The 20,390-nt window shown below is 48.4% G+C and overlaps 1 protein-coding gene across 1 annotated transcript in view; it reads right to left on the reverse strand.

Moving 5' to 3' along the window:
* Dapk2 (death associated protein kinase 2) overlaps positions 1-20,390 on the reverse strand; it is a 119,022-nt gene that overhangs the window by 35,985 nt on the left and 62,647 nt on the right. Inside the window, exons 3-4 of the mRNA XM_041679596.1 lie at positions 14,970-15,191; positions 5,196-5,334 (exon numbers count right to left, since the gene is read on the reverse strand). Coding sequence (XP_041535530.1) covers positions 5,196-5,334; positions 14,970-15,191 — 361 coding nt within the window. The remainder of the gene's footprint in view (positions 1-5,195; positions 5,335-14,969; positions 15,192-20,390) is intronic.

The following is a 20,390-nucleotide window of genomic DNA, read 5'->3' on the forward strand; positions in this document are numbered from 1 at the left end:
GTTTTTGTTTTTGAGACAGCCATAGCTGTCCTGGAACTAGCTCTTGTAGATCAGGCTGGCCTCGAACTCACAGAGATCCACCTGCCTCTGCCTCCCGAGTGCTGGGATTACAGGCGTGCGCCACCACTGACTGGTGGAATTTACCCTCTTATTAGTGTTTATAATAATTAAAAACCTCCTCAGAGTTTTGAGCTTCTGGATTACATACAATTTTAGTCATTTCTCATGATTTATTATTTCTGCTTAATATACCATTGGTCCCAGGGCCCACCTTCTATTTCAGGGTTCTCAGGATGAATTTGGTTGGTGGAGAGAGAAAAGAATACACCCAGGCTCAGAGGAGAAGCCGCACCAAAACCTCATACAGACACCCTCTCCAGGGCTGTTATTTGTACAAAGGTGAGGTTTCTGAGGCCTATTTCCTGGTGAACTGACCTATGGACAGCCTAGCTGACGGTCCCTGATACCAATAGGCCATCAGCCATGTCCCTCCCAACAGGGTAACGACCCTAATTCTTCCACTCTAACCTACCCAAATGTGTGTCCAGTTAACAACACACACGGAAATGGTCTCCACTCTGAGGCAGAGAGCTCACTCCTTGAATGTGGGCATGGTTAGTAAGGACCTGTTAGGTTTTATTTCAGGTGGCCTCATCACCAAGCCTCACTGTGTCCAATCCCCAAAAACATTTGTGTCCTGGAAGGCAGGGGCTGCCTCACAGTGTTTAATTGCTTTTCCCCTGGATGGCAGCGGGCCCTCGATAAACACGCACACTGGTGAACTAACTGCGCTCTGCCTATAACACTTCCATGAAAGGGTGCTGCACTTTCATGAGTACATCTGCCTGTCACTAAGCTATCTGTTCATTCGCTCATTCATTCGCTCAGCACCGAGCGACTTGTCCTATGTCAGACACTGTGCCACAGAAAGTGACTCAAAAATCAGTGCTCCCAGAGGGCCCTGCACCTTCCCTGGGCAGAACAGTAGAGCTGGCCCTGGTGATGTGAGCGTGGGTGACCTGGATCTGAGAACCTGAGAGCAGGAGAACTGGTCCCCGCTCCTTGCTCCAGGCTGCACTGGGTGAGCTGGCTGAGGCAGTGCTGGAGAGCTCTCCTTGGTAGGGATCAGGAGGGAAAGCTGGGGGGCTGACCAACCCAGCTACCACCCAGGCCCAGAAGCAGGGCTGTGAGTTAGCCCACCTTGAAATTCACCTCATCTATGAACTGCTGGAGCTTGTGAAGGGGAGGAACCTACAGATCCAAAACAGCAGGATCTCCATGACACAGGGCAACAGGAGATCCATGAGGAGCCCCATGAGAGCCCATTATTGGTGCTGTAGCAGAAACCAGAGGCCTGGAGCAGGACCTTGACTCCAGGCAATGGACACTTGCAAGCAAAGATGAATGGACTATAGGGGAAACTGTGTGACTCAATGGGCCACACTACAGCTTCCGTGACAAGATTCTTTGTTTGTTTGGTTGGTTGGTTGGTTTGGGGTTTTTCTTTTAAATTTGGTTTTCATTTGGGGCAGGGGAGGTTATAAGGGTAGAGAGTGGATGTGAGGGGATGGGAAGATAAGTGGGGCTCGAATGCATGATGTGAAATCAACAGAGAATCAATAAAAAGCTGAATTAGAAAAAAAGACCAATGCTCCTAGCAGAAGTTTGCACAGAGGGCAATAGAAGCAAAGGGGCTGGTTAATTCTTAGTTAGATTTTTGGCAAATAGCCGAGGCTTTCTAAAAGAAAGAAAGTTTCTGCTGGGTCTTCTAGGATGAGCAGGAAGGCCTTGGGAAGGGAAAAGGAAGAGTAGGGAGGTCACGACTCACACTCACGGTCTCTAGAATTACCTGGATGGGCCTCTGGGCACTACACATGTGGAAAGTTACCTTCACGTTAACGAATGTGAACAGACCTATATTTATTGTGGGTAAGACCCCTTCTGAAAAGGGGATCCAAGACTCTATAAAATGGAGAAAGCTGGCTAAACATGAGCATATATTCATTTCCTCTCTGGTTCTTGACTTAGGAAGGCCCGGCTGCTTCAAGCTCTGTAGCCCCAAATTCACGGTGGACTGTCCCCTTAACTGTAGGCTGAAAGAAACCCTTCTCTTGAGGTACTGTTGTATTTTATCACAGCCACAAGCAAAGAAACCAAGGCAGCTTCCCAGGAGACCATTCATCTCACAAAGGCAGGCCAGACAGCTGACCTCCTCAGCCACGGCTCCTTCAGGCTGCAAAGAGGTAAGGGATGGAGCACGGAGATGACCTGGTGGCTGTGTCCGAGGGGAACGGATGGAGCATGGGGATGACCTGGTGGCTGTGTCCGAGGGGAACGGATGGAGCATGGGGATGACCTGGTGGCTGTGTCCGAGGGGAACGGATGGAGCACGGAGAGGACCTGGTGGCTGTGTCCGAGGGGAACGGATGGAGCATGGGGATGACCTGGTAGTTGTGTCCAAGGGAAGCCAGGCTTTCTTGTCGAGGGGTAAAAGAATACAAAGCAAGTCGGAGGAAACAGAAGCTCATCACAGAGAAGGGAAACTAAGGAATATGCAAATGTTAGAGGGTAGGAAGCAACATGAAACCAGGAAACCTCTTCTAGGGTACCAGCTGCTGTATCCCCCGAAGCTAGCGGGAGCTTCCAGTCCAATGGCACACAGAGCTACACTCTGGGTATGGGAGGTGTCTCCCAACCATGAGGAAAATCTGTGGTCCAGCTGCTCATCATTCCCCCGAATGTATACCCTGAGGATGGACGACCAAGGGTGGGCTTAGCAGCATCCTCACCAGGCATGTACCAGGGTAAACTCAGACTGTCTCTAGGCCATGGAAAATGCCCAGACCGAGAGCTAGAAATAGCCCCATCCGCCACCCCACAACAGCGAGTCTCAGCTCTCTCAGGGCAGCGCAAGAACCACATTGGCAGAGTTTGTTTTCCTGGTCTAGCAGGGCCCAAAACATTGTAATAAGAGTTGTGTTTTCTTTTCCACTCTCTGGGAAGGGAGAGAACAATAACAGCATGCACCACACATTCTGCATGCACCACTTAACACAGCTTCCCTCCAATGTCAGCTCTGCCAGGTAGGTGGTGCTATCTGCAACAGGGCTGACAAGCCAAGATTCGGGTACCGTAGGGTGTATAGAGGAATGAAGCATAAATTCCAGCACAGCTGACTCCAACCCAGGCTCCCCTTCACCACAGCAAATCCCCTCCCCCATTTCTACTAGCCCCCGGAGAAAAGACAAAAGGAGCCCGTTCCAAGGCAGTCTCCAGGAGCCACTAAAGACCCAAGAAAATAAGCTTTAATTACCTATGGTGTTACCAGGAAGGAAACACAGGTGCAATCCAGGTAGACCATTGTCACCTCCCTAGTATGTCACCCCCATGGTGTGTCACCATCCGCTATCCAAAAGCTTGCCCAGTCCCACCCTCCACTGGGCCTCCAACTTTTATTTTGTGATGACTGAGGGGACTCGGTAAGACATTTTCAGTAGAAGTAATTCAAAATACTGTGACAACTGGCGTCAGGAGGGGACCACGATAGGATAAGAGCTGGGACAGGGATCCATGCATGGGAACTAAGTCCAGCAATGTCATATTCTCTCTGGATCCTGGTGTCATTGTGGACACTGTCTCCCCTCCACCGTCACACAGAGTCAGGCACCTAGGCAATTGTAAGGTTGACCTCTGAGTTACCGAACACCTCCTCTAAATCACTGCTGGGCCCTCAGCTGCTCTGCTGGCCCCATTCCGTCCATCTTCCCAGCCAGAGGGAATCAAGCTGAAACATATGCCTGCTAACCTGTCCCTCATATCTCTCAGGGTAAAGGGCAAGGGGTAAAGGGTAAAGGGCATCGCCTTGACTCTGCTTCAGCATCTCTTACCTGCCTCCTGCCCTCTTCCTGGCCTCTTCCCCAGTCAGGGACACACTCCCTCTTCTGCACTCCATTGAATGAATTGTGCGGTCACTGTGATACACACGTACACACCCCCTCTTCTGCACTCCATTGAATGAATTGTGCGGTCACTGTGATACACATGTGCACACTCCCTCTTCTGTACTCCAGAGAATGAACTGTGTGGTCACTGTGATACACACGTACACACCCCCTCTTCTGTACTCCACTGAATGAATTGTGTGGTCATTGTGATGTACACAGTCCATCCCTCTGCAAACCCGTCAATTCTTTAGAACTGCTTTTCCATGCAGCCTCTCTGATAACTTCAGGATGAGTTGGAGGTCTGCTCTTCAGGCTCCCCAGCCTCCCCAGAGCTTCCCTCTGTCACAACTATTAGAACGATTATCTCCTTAGGAAAGAGGGGCAAAGGCCAGGACACAAAAGAGCACAGGGCTTTCTGCAGAGAACACTGGATAGACAGCCAGGTGTGGCGATGCATTCGTGTAAGCCCAGCACGTGGGAAGCAGAGGCAGGGGACTCATGAGTTCAAAGCCAGCCTAGGCTACAAAAGACCATGACTCAAAAGCAAATAAGGAAATAATGACTAACAGCGGGTAGGTGTCCTCCCATAAGCAGGAGTCTGCACATGCGTGGAAGGGACCTCCATGAGTCAGCTACCTGCAGAGACCATCAGTGCATGTGCCTGAGCTCAGTTACTCAGGAAGCCAATCCTGCCTTGACCACAGTCATACTCTATGCAGTTACATGTGGTCTTGATGAACTTTCTTGACCCTGAACAGCTGTAACCACAAATGATCGGTGGGCCCTGGAAGCAGTCTTATGGCTCTGGTTTGGGGTGAGGTAGGAGCAGGCAGCCAATGGCCCTGGTGAGGAGACAGAAGGCCGCACTGTGCAATTCTGCAAACCCTGCTGGTTCTGCCCACTCATGACTTAGCTCTTCCTTTTCCGTCAATTTCCTCTTGTGAAATGGGTTTTGTTTCAAGTTTCTTGTTGCTGGTTTTGTTTTGTTTTGAATCATGCCTCATCTATTCCCTGGAAGAGATCGTGTTTCTAGTTGATCAAAGAGCATCTTATGTCAGCTCCCATGGGCAGAGGACCTGAGAGGAGAAGTGAAACAGGTGGATACTTGCAACAGGCCATACTGCACCCAAGGTCAGGGTTTTAGGTTGACCATTACAAGAGGGGCCCTCTGAGAACTGGACCCTTGCTATGGATGACAAGGGGACAGAGTCCCTTCTTAGAAACGTTTTTTGCTTTATTCCCCTTACTGACCTTGAGATCAAAGTGGGCAATTTTCTTTGTGTGAAGGTAGTTCACCCCATCCAGAATCTGCTTAATGAAGCTGGTGGCCTCCTCCTCACTCAACGACTCCTTCTGGGCCAGGAAATCGAACAGTTCTCCTCCGGACACTCTGGAAGACACCAGTGGGGAGGGCCAGGCCCAGTTAGTTTTGTATGCCGAGGGGCCTGGTTGATGGGTGCAGGTCCTACACCTAACCTAGATTCTCTGGAAAACAGAATCTCCCTTGCCCTGCATGGAACTAACCTTGGTCTAATCATCACCAAATACTGGCTTTGTCTCTGTATTCTTTCTGTTGAACCTCGCAGTCAAGAATCACTATGAGCGTGTTCCCGGAAAGACGTCTGTTAGTGCTCTAGGCCCAGGTCTGTCATTAACTCCAGGTATTAAACTTCCCCCACAAAGAGCAGGCTGTGCCCTGTACTGAATTACATTTTCTACAGAGCCCAGTTCATCCTCAGTTACTCCATTTTGGGTATAAATGCTGAGGTAGAATGACCCGGCATCTAGTTAGTTAGTTGGGGAACACATGCCATGGCCCACAGGCAGAAGTCAGAGGACAACTTGCTGGAGTCAGTTCTCTCCTTCCGATTGTGTTTGTTCCAGGGACTGAACTTGGGCTGTCAGGCTTGGCAGCCAACACCTTTACCTGCTGAGCCGTCTTCCCAGCCCCCGACTTGCTAACTTGTTTGTCCTTGTGAACCAGTACCTTCTCCCCACACACCCAGAAGGCAGAGAGTGATGAGTGGCTTATCTGTGTTAATAAAAATTATCTCCTGGGAATTCATTTCCCTCACCAGACCAATGAATGACACACTCCCCTCTAGATTTATGAAAGGAGAAACCAGACTACAGCATGGCACACCATCCCATCACTCTCATGGGCACCAATGTGCCTTTGCCCTGAAGATCACCAAGTACCAAATTCCTAACTGTCCTGAATCAGGCAAGCGTGATTTCCCTTGCTCTTGGTACTGCCACGTGGAAGATAACCAGGCCCAGCATCTGATCTCTTAGCATATTCTGCGTTCCTACTGACCCTTTACACACTGCACTGAATGTGTGTACATTTGTGGACACACGCACGTAGGAGCAAAAGGTTGAACTCATGCTGCTGATAGCCTTCGGGCATCAGCTATGTGACAACTGATAACCTTGGGGGGGGGGCTTTGTCTCTTGCTCAGAGCAAGAGGCTTATTGTCTGTGCTCTGCCCAGGCTCTTCCCCCCTGGGCAGAATAACTGTATAATAAACTATCATGTATCAGTGAGTGTTGGCCCCTATTATATATCTAAATAAATTCTTTTGAACCTCTCCCAGACTCTGGTGGATTCTTGCTACAGAGCTACATAGAAGGATGCTATATACTATGTTTTCTTTACTTAGCTCTTCTGTAACTTACAAATATTGTGTGAAGTGTGGTGTGTGCAATAATTAAAATTACACACCCATAGTTTCAAACACTTGAGGAACAAAAGCTGGAGGATTGTCACAAACTTGAAGCCAGTCCAGTCTATAGAGTCACTTCCAGACCAGCCAGGAATAAAGAGTAAGACTCTAACTCAAAAGAGACAAAGACAAAATGAAGCGAAAGTAAGTTGGAATGAAATAAAGAGCCTGCCGTTGCTGAGGTCATAACTGGTAGGTTTGGGCAGCAGCCACTGAGGCTTCTTTCTGTCTCTACCCTCGCAGCTGCCATAAAAGAAACAACAGGTGCCCCACCGTGGCTGCCTGTGTGTCTATAATCCTCACTTCCCCGAGAGAAGCTTTATAAGTTCCCGAAGCAATCAGAAGCTTCAGGCACCACACCCCGTATGCTGGACACACAAAATAATTAAAGGACCGAACCTTTCCCCTTCCCCTACCACCAAGGAATCAGAGATGGCAAGCATATACTACGGGCACTTATGTCAACTACATAGTATGGGTTCACCCTGTCCCCTCTGAAACCTACAAAAGAGATTACTTAGCATTTACGGGCCTAAACTCTTTTCAAAACTCTTAGCATGTCTACCTGTCGATCTATTGCCCTAATCATTCTTCTACTAAATCTCCTACCCAGAAGGACAACCTGCCCCAGTGTTTCCTATGAACCCATAAACCTTTCAGTTACCCAGGAAGTCCACTGTCTAAGAAACAAGTTCTCCCAGACAAGTCTCCAGCTGCCTTGATCTTGAATTTCCCAGCCTCGAGAAGTGTATGAAATAAATGTTTTGATAAAGCCACCAGTGGTATTTTGCTATATAGCTGCTCGAAGAACCTAATTTAGGACGTTTGTATTGAGTGGGGTGATATTATGACCAAACAAACACTAAAAACATGGAAGTGGCCTCAGAAGTAAGCAAGAGGCAGCAGAGGCCGGAGGAGTTGTGGAATGCACGCTGGACTACAGCTTCAATGTCTTCAATGAACTGCAGAGAGAAGATCTGGGGAGGGGAAGGCTGAGAATGGGAGGAGGGGAGCCTCAGCGTCCTGGAAGTATCAGAGTGGTTCTGAACGGGATGTTGATAAATGCAGAAGGCACTGTCATTCTGAGGATTGTGGCTGAATCGAGGAATGTGCCACCAGACAATGGAAGAGAAACCGACCATTCTTGTAATAAAATAGCAGAGAAATTTCATTGACTTTTTGTTGTTTTAGCTTTGGCACAGTGGCAGTGCCTTAATCTACTGTTGTCTCAGGCAGCAATCGCAACTCCACAGTTACCCACCTGCTTCTCTAGCAGCAACCTGGCCACTCAGGCTGCAGCCTGCAGGAATTCTGTTCCTGCAGGCACTGGCCCTGTCACTGCACTAAAGGTAGCCTTAATTAAATCTCTATCGCTCTAATTATGAATAAGATTTGAGATTGAAAGGCTGGGGTGAAAACCTGCTAGCTCAGAGAGGCTGGGTCACAACTAGCTAGCCTTCTTTCCTTGCTGGTGTCTCCGAAACACGCAAGCTTCTGCTTCGCTAAACCAGAAAGAGCTGTACCACTCCCAATCCCTCCCTACTACTTCCTGTGTCTCGCTCCCTGATGCCCCTGATGCTCTATGATTATTTCTGTCAGCTAGCTGCTAACTCAGCCTCCTGACCCAAGGTTACTTTTATTTAACACAAATGCAAACTCAGGGTTCACAGTGTGATTGAGTATCCCCCGACAAATTTTGTTCATGTGCTAGTGTCTTATAGAAGGTGGAACTTGGGAGTGATGAGACTGGATATCTGGCTAAGAACATGTCTAGGCACAGTGCTGATGAGGCTGTCTGGTTCCTCTTAACACATTGAAATGTAAAAGAAGAGGACGAATGTTAAAAATGTAGTGTGTATTTCTGTGTGTCTGTCTCAGTGTGTCTACGCATGTGGCATGTGTGTGTGTGCATGTGTGCGTACATGCGTGTGTGTGCATGTGCGTGTGTGTATGTACATGCGTGTGTGTGTGCATGTATGTGTGTGTACAAGTTGCAGGAGGTGGTTCTCCCCTTCCACCATATGGGACCCAGGGATCAAACTTGGGTCATCAGACTTGGTGGCAAGCACCCTTATTCACAGAGCAATCTCACTGGCCCAAAGAGAAGTATTTTTAAACAGAATTGCTAGATAAAATAAATAAGGAAAACACAAAAGTTTGAATTTTTTCAGCCTATTCCTACTGAGAAGAAAACAAAGGAGAAAACTCTATGGAGGGGAGAACACAGGTGTGGCCGAGGACGGCTAGATAAGGAGATTTGCGTGGCTTGGGAGCCCAAAGGAGGCTGGCCAGGTGTTATTCATCAAGACAATGAGGGCGATTAGTCAGCTGTACAAAGAGCCTATTGTCCAAGGCAAAGAGATAATGATTTCAAGCCTTCTTAGACTTCATATAGGGAAAGAGCTCCACTCCCATCAAGGCCACATTCAGAGCCGAGAAGACAGAACCCTATCAAAGGAAGAGCCCTGCCACTGCCCAGCACTAGTTCCTGTGGCGGCCTTTGCTTCCTGGGCTCTCATGCCATGCTCACCAGTCACACCAGGTGTGGCTCCCACTGGCTCCTGAAGAGATTGCTGGGTGCCAAGCAAAGCTGTGAGGGGTGTGGCTACTTCCACCTGGATTTCAAAGGCTGCCTCAGTGTTTGGTGGAAAAGGGAACTGTGGTGTGGGTGGAGGCGAAAGCACAGAGCACCCACTACAGTAATACCCAGCAGGCCATGGGAATGGGGTTGCCCTGAGACCCACAGGTGCATGTACCGTTCAGCCAGGCAGCTCCAACCTGTGAGGGCTATGGTGTGGGCTGCTCCCAGCAAAAACAAGGGCAGGGTTACCCAAAGCTGTTATGCAGGATCTGTGTGTCCTGGCGGCCTGAAGGGCAAAATATTATGCCAAGGTGATTCTGAAGCTGCGGGGTCTTAGACTGACTCAAGGCTTGTCACTCATTTTTCCCCTGAATTTGCTCTTTTGGGATAGAAATGTCTATACTATGCCTACCACATACCGACTTTTAAACCACGGTGCTTGTGTGACGTTCCTGTTTAACTAAAGTGGAATTCGCCCCAGAATTAATCACCTTGAACCCCTCCCATGACTGACTTAGATGTTCTCTCCTAAGACACTGGCTTCTGTTTGCTTGTTTTGTTTTTTTTAAGACTGGGTCTTGGTTTGTAGCTCTGACTGGCCTAGAACTCGCTCTGTAGACTACGCTGTTTTCAGACTCAGAGATCCGCCTGCCTCTGCTGTTCACATTAACCAATGCAAGCAGATGTGTGCTCTTAAGTGTCAAATCCACTTCAGCTTATGCAGACTAGGAATTAATATATATTAATATGTATATTAATATATATTACTCATTATATATATGTAATATATAATACTCATTAATAACTCACACTGGCTACATATTAAAGTCAGTATGTGTTGGGGTGAATAAAAAATATAATTAAAATTAGTTCACCTATTAGTTTTTACTTAATGTGGCTACTAAAACATTTAGAATTACATGTGGTCAATATTCAGTTCTCTTGGACTGAATGAAAAAGAGAAGCAAGCTCCGCGCCATTCTCTGATCTGTGACAGTGGCTGTGATGTGACCAGCATGCCTTTCCAGCCAGGATGGACTGCACCCTCAAAATAAGAGCCAGAGTTAACCCGTCCTCCGTCAGGTTGCTTTTGTGGGGGTATTTTTTTTTTTTTTTTACCACAGAAACAGGGCTTGTGTTTAAGTCAAGGAGTGGGGGACACAAATACTCATGGAGCAAACATGCTGTCCAAGTCACAGGAACTCCCTGCTCAGCGTGAGGGGCGCGAGTGGTTGCTAGGGAGGAGTCTAGCATAGCATTTTCTGTGTCTCATGGCAACATCATCCAGCATCCTGCCCCCACTCTGACTTGGGGAAGGCAACCTCACAGTTGCTGCAAGGGTCACTTGAGGGCCACTTTCCCCATGCTAAGGTGGGTGTCCAGTCCTTTCACAACCTTAACCTTGGGGTGGGCAGTGCGCAAGTTCCCGGAAACCAGCTTTTTTTCTTGAAACAAGAATGAGAAAAGATGTCTCCGAGCACCTCAGGCTGGGAGGACTCCTGACACAAGGCTGAATCAATACTGGGAGGCCCTTGAGAAGTCCTTGAAGTAAACACTAGGTGCAGTCTCACTACAGAGTTGCAGCGCTGAAGGAGGTCTCAAAACAATTTAAAGTTCATCATTCCTACCATATGCTTTCCCGAATATTCTCTCACTTGGCCCTCACACCCGGAGGGATGCAGATTACTGAAGGCCAAAGAGAGCAAGTGACTTGTCCCAGGTCACACAGCTAATAATTGACAGAACCAGGATTCAAGGCCAGATCACAAGAGATCAAGGGCACCACAGGTCCCCTTCACCTGGCTTTCGCCTCAGCATGAAGCCCAAGTTACTCAGGACACATCAAAGTCACTACAAACCTGGCAACATAGTTTTTATCTAAAAGTCTCTCGGGTCTGAGACCTTTGTCCTGGGTCATTTCCCACCTCTTTTCAAGATGCTGCTGCTGCTGCTGCTTCCTCCTCTTCCTCCTCCTCTTCTTCTTTGACAGGGGCTGGCCTCAAACTCACAGAGATCTGCCTGTCCCTGCCTCCCCAGTGCTGGGATTAAAGGCCTGCACCACCCCCGCCGGACTCCTTCCAAGCTTCTTTCAGCTCACACCCCAAATCAAATCTCTCCAGCTTTAATATGAAAAGCGAAGGCTAAGGGTCTGGTTGTTCTCTGCTACAGTGTTCTCGGGGTCGACCCCTTCTCCCCTGCAGTTGGTACACCTGGTGAATGCTGTCCAGAGCGCTCTGGTGACGTGTATATAAACGACCTGCACAAGCAATGACGGACAAACAATGTTGCCACAGCTGCTGGGCCTAGGAAACTAGGAAGCATCAGCACCGCTTAGGATACTTGGCAGAGCATCACCTGCTGCCATCCTGGAGTCCAGGAGGACCCAGGGCATTTAGAGCTGTAAAGGAGCATTCTCTACACAGGACATGAGTTCATACTGAGATTCTGAATGTAGTCTTAGCGCTATGCAGAAGTCAACTTTACAAACACAAAATCCTTCCTAATCCTCCCTTCAATTGCTATGACCAGAAGCAGGTGCTTCTGCAGCCACAGATGGGATAAAGACAGCTGAAAGGAGCGGGGGTCAGGGCTCGGCATGTCTTCTAGCACTGGCTCCTTCAGCAGAAATGAAAGGAAGCACCATACCAGACAACAGCTGCTAAAGAGGGCACGGGAAACAGTACCCATTAAAACTGCAAGTGAGGGGCTGGGGAGATAGGTCAGTGGGTCAGAGCAATTGTTCTGCAAACATGAGGACCCGAGTTCAAATCCTCAGCACCCATGTAAAAATCTGGGTAGTCATGCACATCTGTAAACCTAGCAGTGTGGGAGGCAGGAACAGGAGATTCAGTGGGGTCTGCTGATGGCCAGCCCAGTTCCAGTTTCAGGGAGGGACCCTGTTTCAAGGAAATAAGGCAGAGAATGGTACTGCAGGACACTGGATGTCCTCCTTTGGCCGCCACACACAGAGGTGCACGCACACACATGTATACATATACTGAACACATGCATGTACACACACACATTATACACATCTGGCTACACACATCTATCAATCCATACATCTGTCAACCCAGCACTTGATAGGCTGAGCCAGGAGTGTCATGAGGTCTAGAGCAGCCTGAACTATATTAGTGAGATGCCGTGTGAGAAAATCACCGCTGAATAAACAAGCCAGTTCTGAAAGTGAACAGGTGGACAATAACACTTATGTCCAGCCACTGGGCAAACCTACTGTCCAGTGAGGACCCGAATGCCAAAAACTTCTGCACTGCCCAACAAGAGTCACCAAGTCCAAACAAAAACTTTTAGAATTCCTCCCCTAGGAAGTCAGTTCCTCCTCCCCTAGGAAGTCCTCCCCCTCCCAGAAGTCCTCCTCCCTTAAGAATCCCCCTTGGAGCCCAACAAGCATGGTCTAACCCTTAGTTTTCCTCAGTCAGACATCACAAGCACAACAAGGCAGCCTAGAAGTAAAGGAGGAGACAGAAGCTGTGGACAGCTAGAACTCAACCAGCATAGCAAGTGGGGGAGCACCTATGTGGGAACTGACATTACCCATGGTTTTTACCTGCACTCACAAGATAACTGTATATCAGTACTGGCTGATCGTGAGCCCCGGCTAGGAGAACTAGAGATAGGGCAGAAACATCTTATAGACCAAATGCTGAGGTTCCACAAACAGAGGGAGACTATCTTCCCAGCAGTTAAAGAAACACCGATTAAAATGACAAGATACTGATCTATAACTATAAAGATGAATAATGAAAGAGGCGTATTTTTGAACAAATGACCCATAGTCACTAAGGCTGAAGACAAACACAAACACTGCCCCATCCCTGCATCCTTTGGGAGTGAAGTCACCAAGAGCCTATACCTGCCCACCGTTAATTTAATCCTCCAGGCCTGGAGAGTCAGCTGAAATGACTAATTCAAAAGAAAAGGGGAATGGGTAACAGCTGGAAAATTATAGCAAATGTCCAGCAACAGAGAAACACTAGTGTGTAATTTAATGAAACGTGACACAGCTATTTAAATGGGGAAAAGCTATGTATCGGATTTTGTTAGTTGGAGAGAAAAAGTAGAACAGGAAATTGTAAAATTATATACAAAGTGATAAAGATTGGGAGGAACCACAGAGAAACACAGTAGCTGTGTTTGGACTGGAGGATTATAAATGCGTTTCCTTGCAATTCCTGTGGGGTTTGGGGCGGGGGTGGATGATAATAAACAGCCCTTTAAAGAAGTGACTCCAGCCTTCCCAGGAAGATGGGCTTGTCACTATCTGCTGGGACTCAGGATGCTAACCAGCGACACTTAGCCTTAGTGCATGCCATGTGGAGTGTCCCTGTGACTGAACATCCTGGGGGCAGAGGAAGGTGTCATCAGGCTCCTGTCTGGGTCAGGGAGGCACAGACAATAACTATTTCATTTTGCAAAGGGGTCCATGGCTGAAACACAGAGGACCCCGGGCCCTAGAGAAGGCGAAAGCACGGGCAGTTCTATGCAGTTAGACGCTGAGGTCGATGATGCGAGAATCAAAAGTGAGAGGATGCGAATTCCCTTCTGCTAGATAAATTTATATCTTGCCAACATGCAGGTAAGTCTCGAATTAGAGCAATCTGAATGTCAGGCGGTCCACTCTATCTGGAACAGGTTAAGGAGACTTCCTGGTTCACAGATGACCTGCCCACAGTCACAAAATCAAGAATTTCTGGGACAAACACTCCACTGTTGTGCTGATTGACAGAAGTGTACTACATGCTTTTGAGGCTCAGAATCCTCTTACCATGGGTCTTGCTAACTGGCTGGATAAGGCTATTGTTACTTGTGCCATAGCCTGACTCAGACTCTACTACCCTCCAAGCTCCACTCAGGAGGACATCAGAGTAGACAACCAAGCTGGCACAAGGCTGTACCACCTCATGTGCACGGCTGCCTGCATAAGCCATTTGGATGGAAGTCTCAGCCTTGCTCTTCCCCGCTATAGGATGCTCTGGTCTGTAAAATGGGTATACTAAGAGTCTCTGTGGTTGTATCACTATGAGGGTGAGATAAGGTAAGCAGAGTGAATATAAAATAACCTTTCTGAGTTTGGAAGACTCACTATAGCCAGGACTGAGCAAGATGACCAATACAAGACACCTTGCAAATGCAGGGTTTAGCTGGGCTCTTTAAACAGTAGCTACTGACCAGTGAGGTGGGTTAGTGGGTAAATAATAGCGATTCCTATAATAGTGCAAGAACTGAACAGAGTGCCAGTGTAGTGGATTTTCCCAGGGAAGGGCTAGAGAAGGGTTTCGGGAGAGTTGAAAGGATGCTCATCTTCTCTTTCAGACAGATGCTCTGACAGTATCTGCTACCCAAGTACCCTCTGTTCCTTCTCACCCTCATAAATGCTTCTCTGGCCAAGAAATAAGCCAGAATCACTGGTTTCTGTGACCTTCAAGACCCAATGAAAATAAGAGTCAGGCCATTACTCGCTATCCTTGCCACTTGGCAAGCTCACCCCCTCCTTTGGCCCCATTTTAGGAGGAGGATAGGACAACTGAGGCAGAGGGAAACTGCCTACCACTAACTGTATCTTCTCTGGGCTGAGGTTTGGTCTGGTTGCAGTTAGTCCTGGGGCCTGTGGCCGGAGCTTCCACCACCCTGACCTGTCTCGGCTGCCCACCCTACATCCCCCCCGCCCCCGACCATGGGTCCTGGTGCCCCACTCACAGCTCGAGGATGAGCACCACGTCGGTGCGGTTCTCATAGACGTCGTGCAGCGTGATGATGTTGGGGTGCAGCACCTGCCGCAGGATGCTCACCTCCCTCTCGATTTCCTCCCGGCACACGCCCCGACGGCTGGCCCGGCTCTGCCTCTTCTTGATGAACTTGGCCGCATACTCCAGCCCTGTGCTCTTCTCCCGGCACTTCTTCACGATGGCAAACTGGCCGCTGTGGGGACACGGACCCACACAATTAAGGTGCAGCCCCTGGAGAAGTGACCCTCATGCTGACTACCAAACAATCACCAGATTCTTCTACCAAGACAGAAAGGTATACCACTGGCCAGTGGCCCTGCCTGACCAACATGCAGTGACTGAGACAGGGCAGCGATTGGGATTCCTCTTCCATTGCTACAAGACCTTGACATTGTATTAGGAAGGGATGTTACCCTTGCTGCTGGTATACAAAGGTGATCACCAAGACCCTGGAAAGCACAGACTTGGTTAACCTTGTCCTTGCGAAGCCTCAGCTAGAAGCCAAGTCTAAACTGCCACCTAAAGTCACAACGTCCATAAACAGGCTGGGTTGGTAAGAATCCTGACTGGGATGGGGGTTGGGGTGAAGACCACTTGGCAGAGTAAATCATCATCACAGTGTGAACAGGGAGTGGTAAAATTTGGAAACTGGGGCGTAAGGAGAGGTCAAGCGACTCATGACAGAATGAGTAACAAAACCAGACATCAAAGCCAGCTGCTCACAAAGCTTCTCGGGAGACAGGACCCTGCTCAGGCTCTTTAAAATGGAGACCATGAAATGGTGTCTAGGCCAGAGAGCCAAGGTGCCCTGAGCCAGCCTCCCTGAGTGCTCTGAGGGCAGTCCATGCTTCTTCGTCTCAATTCAGCCATGAGCTGGGACAAATCTAAATCCGTGGGGATTGCTAGTATCTCCTCCTTACCCTCCGAGGTCCTCCTTCTCACCTTCCACATTGCCCTATGTTCCCCCACCTCCCCTCAAGTACACATGTTATACCCAGATCACGGAGTCCCTCCGAAACCAAGCTTGGACTCTGCTCTCAACCGCTGCGTCAGACAGACCGAGAGTCCAAGCTTAAGCTTGAATAAAGGCTCTTTGCTTTAACATACAGGACTCGGTCTCCTAGTTGGTTTGGGGGGACTCTGTGATTTGGGTATAACACACACTGCCTAGGTAACTCAGAAAGGCTTATTATGCTGCTTATTGTCTTCGTAAGGGGCCCCCTGGATCCAGAGCCCAGATGCACTCTCTTAGTGGAGCTGGTGCAAAAGTTACAGTTGTGAGAAACCGGGTATTTGTCCCAGCCTCGGAAAATGACATTGCATCGACAGTATTCTGCTGTTAGAATAATCTTTAAAGAGATAGTCTTCTAAATAAACTGGCCGAGCAAGCAAGCAGGCAGCCAACAGCTAAACAGCCTCCTACGACCAGCACTTTGGAGACGTCATCAAAAGCAAACTCGTTCATCTCTCCACCTTCGCCCTTCACTCAACGCTGTGAGCATGTGTCCTGTGCTGGTTGGTAAATAACAGGGAACAAAGGCAGAGACAACAGGTGCAGAGGGGCCCTGGAAGAGAAGAGGACCATAGGAACTAGGCTTGGGGCCAATTCACCTTACACCATCCACTAACTAATGTTTCAGCTCTCCAGACTCCAAGTATTGGCTCTGAGCTGTCCACACACTAGGGGCTCATGCAGGTGGAGGAAGGCCAGGGTGTACATATTCAATGTGATTTCTAACACAGATGGCCACGCGGAGCCACTCTGGGTCTTGGGGACAGAAGGTTCCTGAGTGGGTGCCAGCAAACACTTAACAAAGCTTTAGGTCAGCACTGGGGCAGCATATTCCTCTCCTTCGATGCTGCAAGAGGCTGCTGACAGGCCTGGCATTTCAGAGTTCCTGTAAGTGTCCCCCACAATCCTGAGTGAGTTGACTGATGGAGAAAGTGGAACTCAAGGATTTTAAGTTGTATGCATGCTGGTGGTACAGGGTTAGGTTTGACACCCGAATCCCCCAGTTCCCAGCTTCAGGCTGCACTGACTATGTCATGAACTGGGAAGGTACAAACGTGATGTAGTAAAGTAGAGCTAAAGGTTCCAGGTCACCTTGATGTAGCATCTCTTTGGTCTTAAGAAAGGAATGGACATGGCTTTCTGTCACATGACCGAAAAATTCCTCAAGTTCTCAAAAAGTGAGTATTTGCTTTTGGCTCTCGGTTTCTTCAGGATAAGAGTGAGAAGAAGGAGCAGGGCAGACCTATTCTTCCTCCCTCCAAAGGGAGGCACTCCGAGAGTGGGTAACTAGGATGGCACCAAACACTGGCAACCCCAGGCATCCTGAAGCCTCTCTTCTCTCAGGAAGGGCCCTCTTGCCTTTGACTGTTTTAGGAAGAGTAGAAAAACTTTCCACTAGGCCCATGATGCAATGGGTGGGGTCTGGGCAACTGGGACAGGTCTCAAGGTTAGACAGACCTGCTTCAGGGCCTCCTTTATGCGGTCATATGGGTCAGTCAGGTCACTACCAGCTCTGAGCATCCGTTTCCTGACCTGTGAAAGGGGAGTCATGATTCACTGTGAGGCGGCTGTAAAGGAAACATTTGTACGCTGGCTCACCATCAGCAGGAACAGCTGGTGTGGACAAGGACTGGAAGTCACTGCTTCAGATAGTCTGGAATGTATGGCCAGAGGATTGGTGTCATTTTAAAAGCGCCCTTTGCCCTGATTCCAGTGCACACCTCCCAGATGTGCAAATACTTCTATTCCAAACAATGAGTTGACTCTTTCAGAGCAGTAGATGTCAACCCTGGCAGCATTCTAGAACACTCTGGGGAATTTTTAGAACGAAGGAGATCGAGATTTCAAGTCTAGAGTTAGCTCTGGGCTATGGCCTGGAGATGAAGATTATTTTTTTGTCTCATTCTGGTTTTGCTTTTATGATACAGAGCCTTACCATGTAATTCAGGCAGGCCTTGAACTCAAGGTGGCCCTGCCCTAGCCTCCCCATTGCTGGGATTACAAGCATGCACTCCTGTCCCCTGCCCCTGTGTAACTTTCTTAGGTAGCTGTGCTGGGAACCATGGCTTAGAACAGCTCTCCCTTGCAGATAAAGAATCCCACTAGGGTCACTGCTATCACTGGCCAGCCTTCTTGATGTCACGTTCCCTGGGAGGCCTTCTTTAACCCTGTACTATTCAAGGAGACAAGGGAAATGAGATGGAAAAGGACCATCAGGTTCTGATTGAGGGGGACATGGACATAACTCTGTGATAGGAAATCTACAAAGCAAGACAGTTAAGTTGGTTTTCAGAGGCCCCCGGGAAAGGTTTGTTTCTACTGCCTTTGTTGGCATCAGCAAAGTCAAAGTGCTGTAGAAGAGGTTAACAGCCGCTTCATGTCTTCTGGCTTTATGCAAACTGTGGTCAATATGTTGACGAACAGTATGTGTTTAAAGAATTAGAGACCATAAATCTGAAAGGGAGTCTGGGGAATGGGAGGAGTTAGAGGGAGAAGAAGGGGGAAATACGTATATGAAAATTTTTTCTTTGGTTTTTTGAGTCAGGGTTTATCTATGTAGCCTTGGCTGTCCTGGAACTTGCTCTATAAACCAGGCTGACCTTGAACTCACAGAGATCTGCCTGCCTCCGAGTGCTGGGATTAAAGGTGTGTGCCACCATACCTGGCTAAAGAGTGGAGATGCTGGGGATTGAATCCACATACTCATACATGCAAAGTATGCATTCTACCACTGAGCAATATCCTGGCCATTGAAATTCTTCAAAAACAATATACCTCTGTGTGTGTATAATGTAGAGTGGGGATGGAGTGAGACAGACAGACAGACAACTATCCTAGGTTTAACATGCACAGTGGACTACTCCATGGCCACTGCACATGCACAGAAGCAGAATCTGCGGTGGTAGCACGATGCCCATCAGAAGGCACGTGTAGACTCAAAAGCAGGTGAAGACAGTGCCCCCCAAGAAGCCTCTGCAGCCAGAAGCTGAGGTCTCCACATAAGCAACCAAGTTAGGTTTATGGGGGTAAAGGACAAATGGCAAGGGCTCCTCTGCCTTAGGACAGCCACTCAGGGTAAGATGCGGGAGCGAGCAGACTCCCAAGCCTTGGATTATGCTGCTACTGACTCAGAGACCCGAGAATACCTCCTGTCAGAAAGCTCACTGTGGACAGAATCGAAGGCTTCCCCTCAGATTCTCTGAGCTGGCGCTGCGAGTCCTGGGTTCTAGTCAGGGCCTCTCCATTAACTGATCACGACTCCAAGCAGCCTATTTAACTCCTTTGTCCTCAGTTTCTTCCCTTTTCGAGGTGGGGTGTGTGTGATACGGCCTGCTCCACGTGACTTCGAGGAGTGTTTGGAAAACCACAATATCTGTGAAAGGAAGGACCATGGTGTTGGCAGGGGGAACTTGGTGCCTAAAGCTGGTATGAGGCATGTAGGAGGCTTTATCAAGGGACAGTAACCACAAGACACAGGGCATGGTCCATGCTCTGCCAACACAGTCTCCTGAAGGCCCCTCTTCCTGGGCAGAGGGCTCAGCTCCCCAAACACTCAGCACCTGTTAGGATCACTAGCAGATAGGCCTGGTTCCAGAACTTGCCTAGGCCTGGTTGCACCTCACAAGGGCTCCCCTGTCATCTGCCTAGGAACCCCATGATATATTTTTAGATAGTGGTTCAGGGTTTGGTAATGTCCCAACCCCAAAACCCAACACTGCGTGGAAAAGGCTGACTCAACCCTCTCAAACTCTTCACTGCCAAGAGAGAATAATCCCCAAATGACCCAAATATCATACCATGAGATAGAGTAATAAGGCCATGTGGATACTGTTACACATGCAGCCATTCTCTTTAAAGGTGAATTCTACAGCCATTTACACACACACATAATAATAATAATAATATATATACACAATATACATACATACATACATATATAAGCACACACACACACACACGAAGACACAATCTTGGTTCCATTTTCTAGAGCTGGCAAGATGGTTCAATGGATAAAGTATTTGCTATGCAGGCCGAATGACCCTTCCGGATTCCTCTGCCTATCCTCTCCCTCATATCTATAGTAAACCTTCTCAACTACACCTTGGAGCAGTCATGTCCTCATCTTTCATTCATTTGCCACCAAGCCTGATAAGCTGAGCTGGATCCCTAAGATCCAAATGATGGAAAGAACCAATTCCTGCAGACTGTCTCTTCATGAATGCAGTGCTGTTGTACACACAGACACACACACACACACACACACACACACACACACACACACACGTACAGCAATACATAAATAAATATAATTTCTAAAGAATACTAAGGATAAGAAAAGTTAAGCAACTTGACAGTTGGGTAAAGTAGTATAAACACAAG

This window comes from Microtus oregoni, unplaced genomic scaffold, assembly GCF_018167655.1.
Source record: "Microtus oregoni isolate MIOR12 unplaced genomic scaffold, Mior012 000032F_ref0000030, whole genome shotgun sequence".
Lineage (NCBI taxonomy): Eukaryota > Metazoa > Chordata > Mammalia > Rodentia > Cricetidae > Microtus > Microtus oregoni.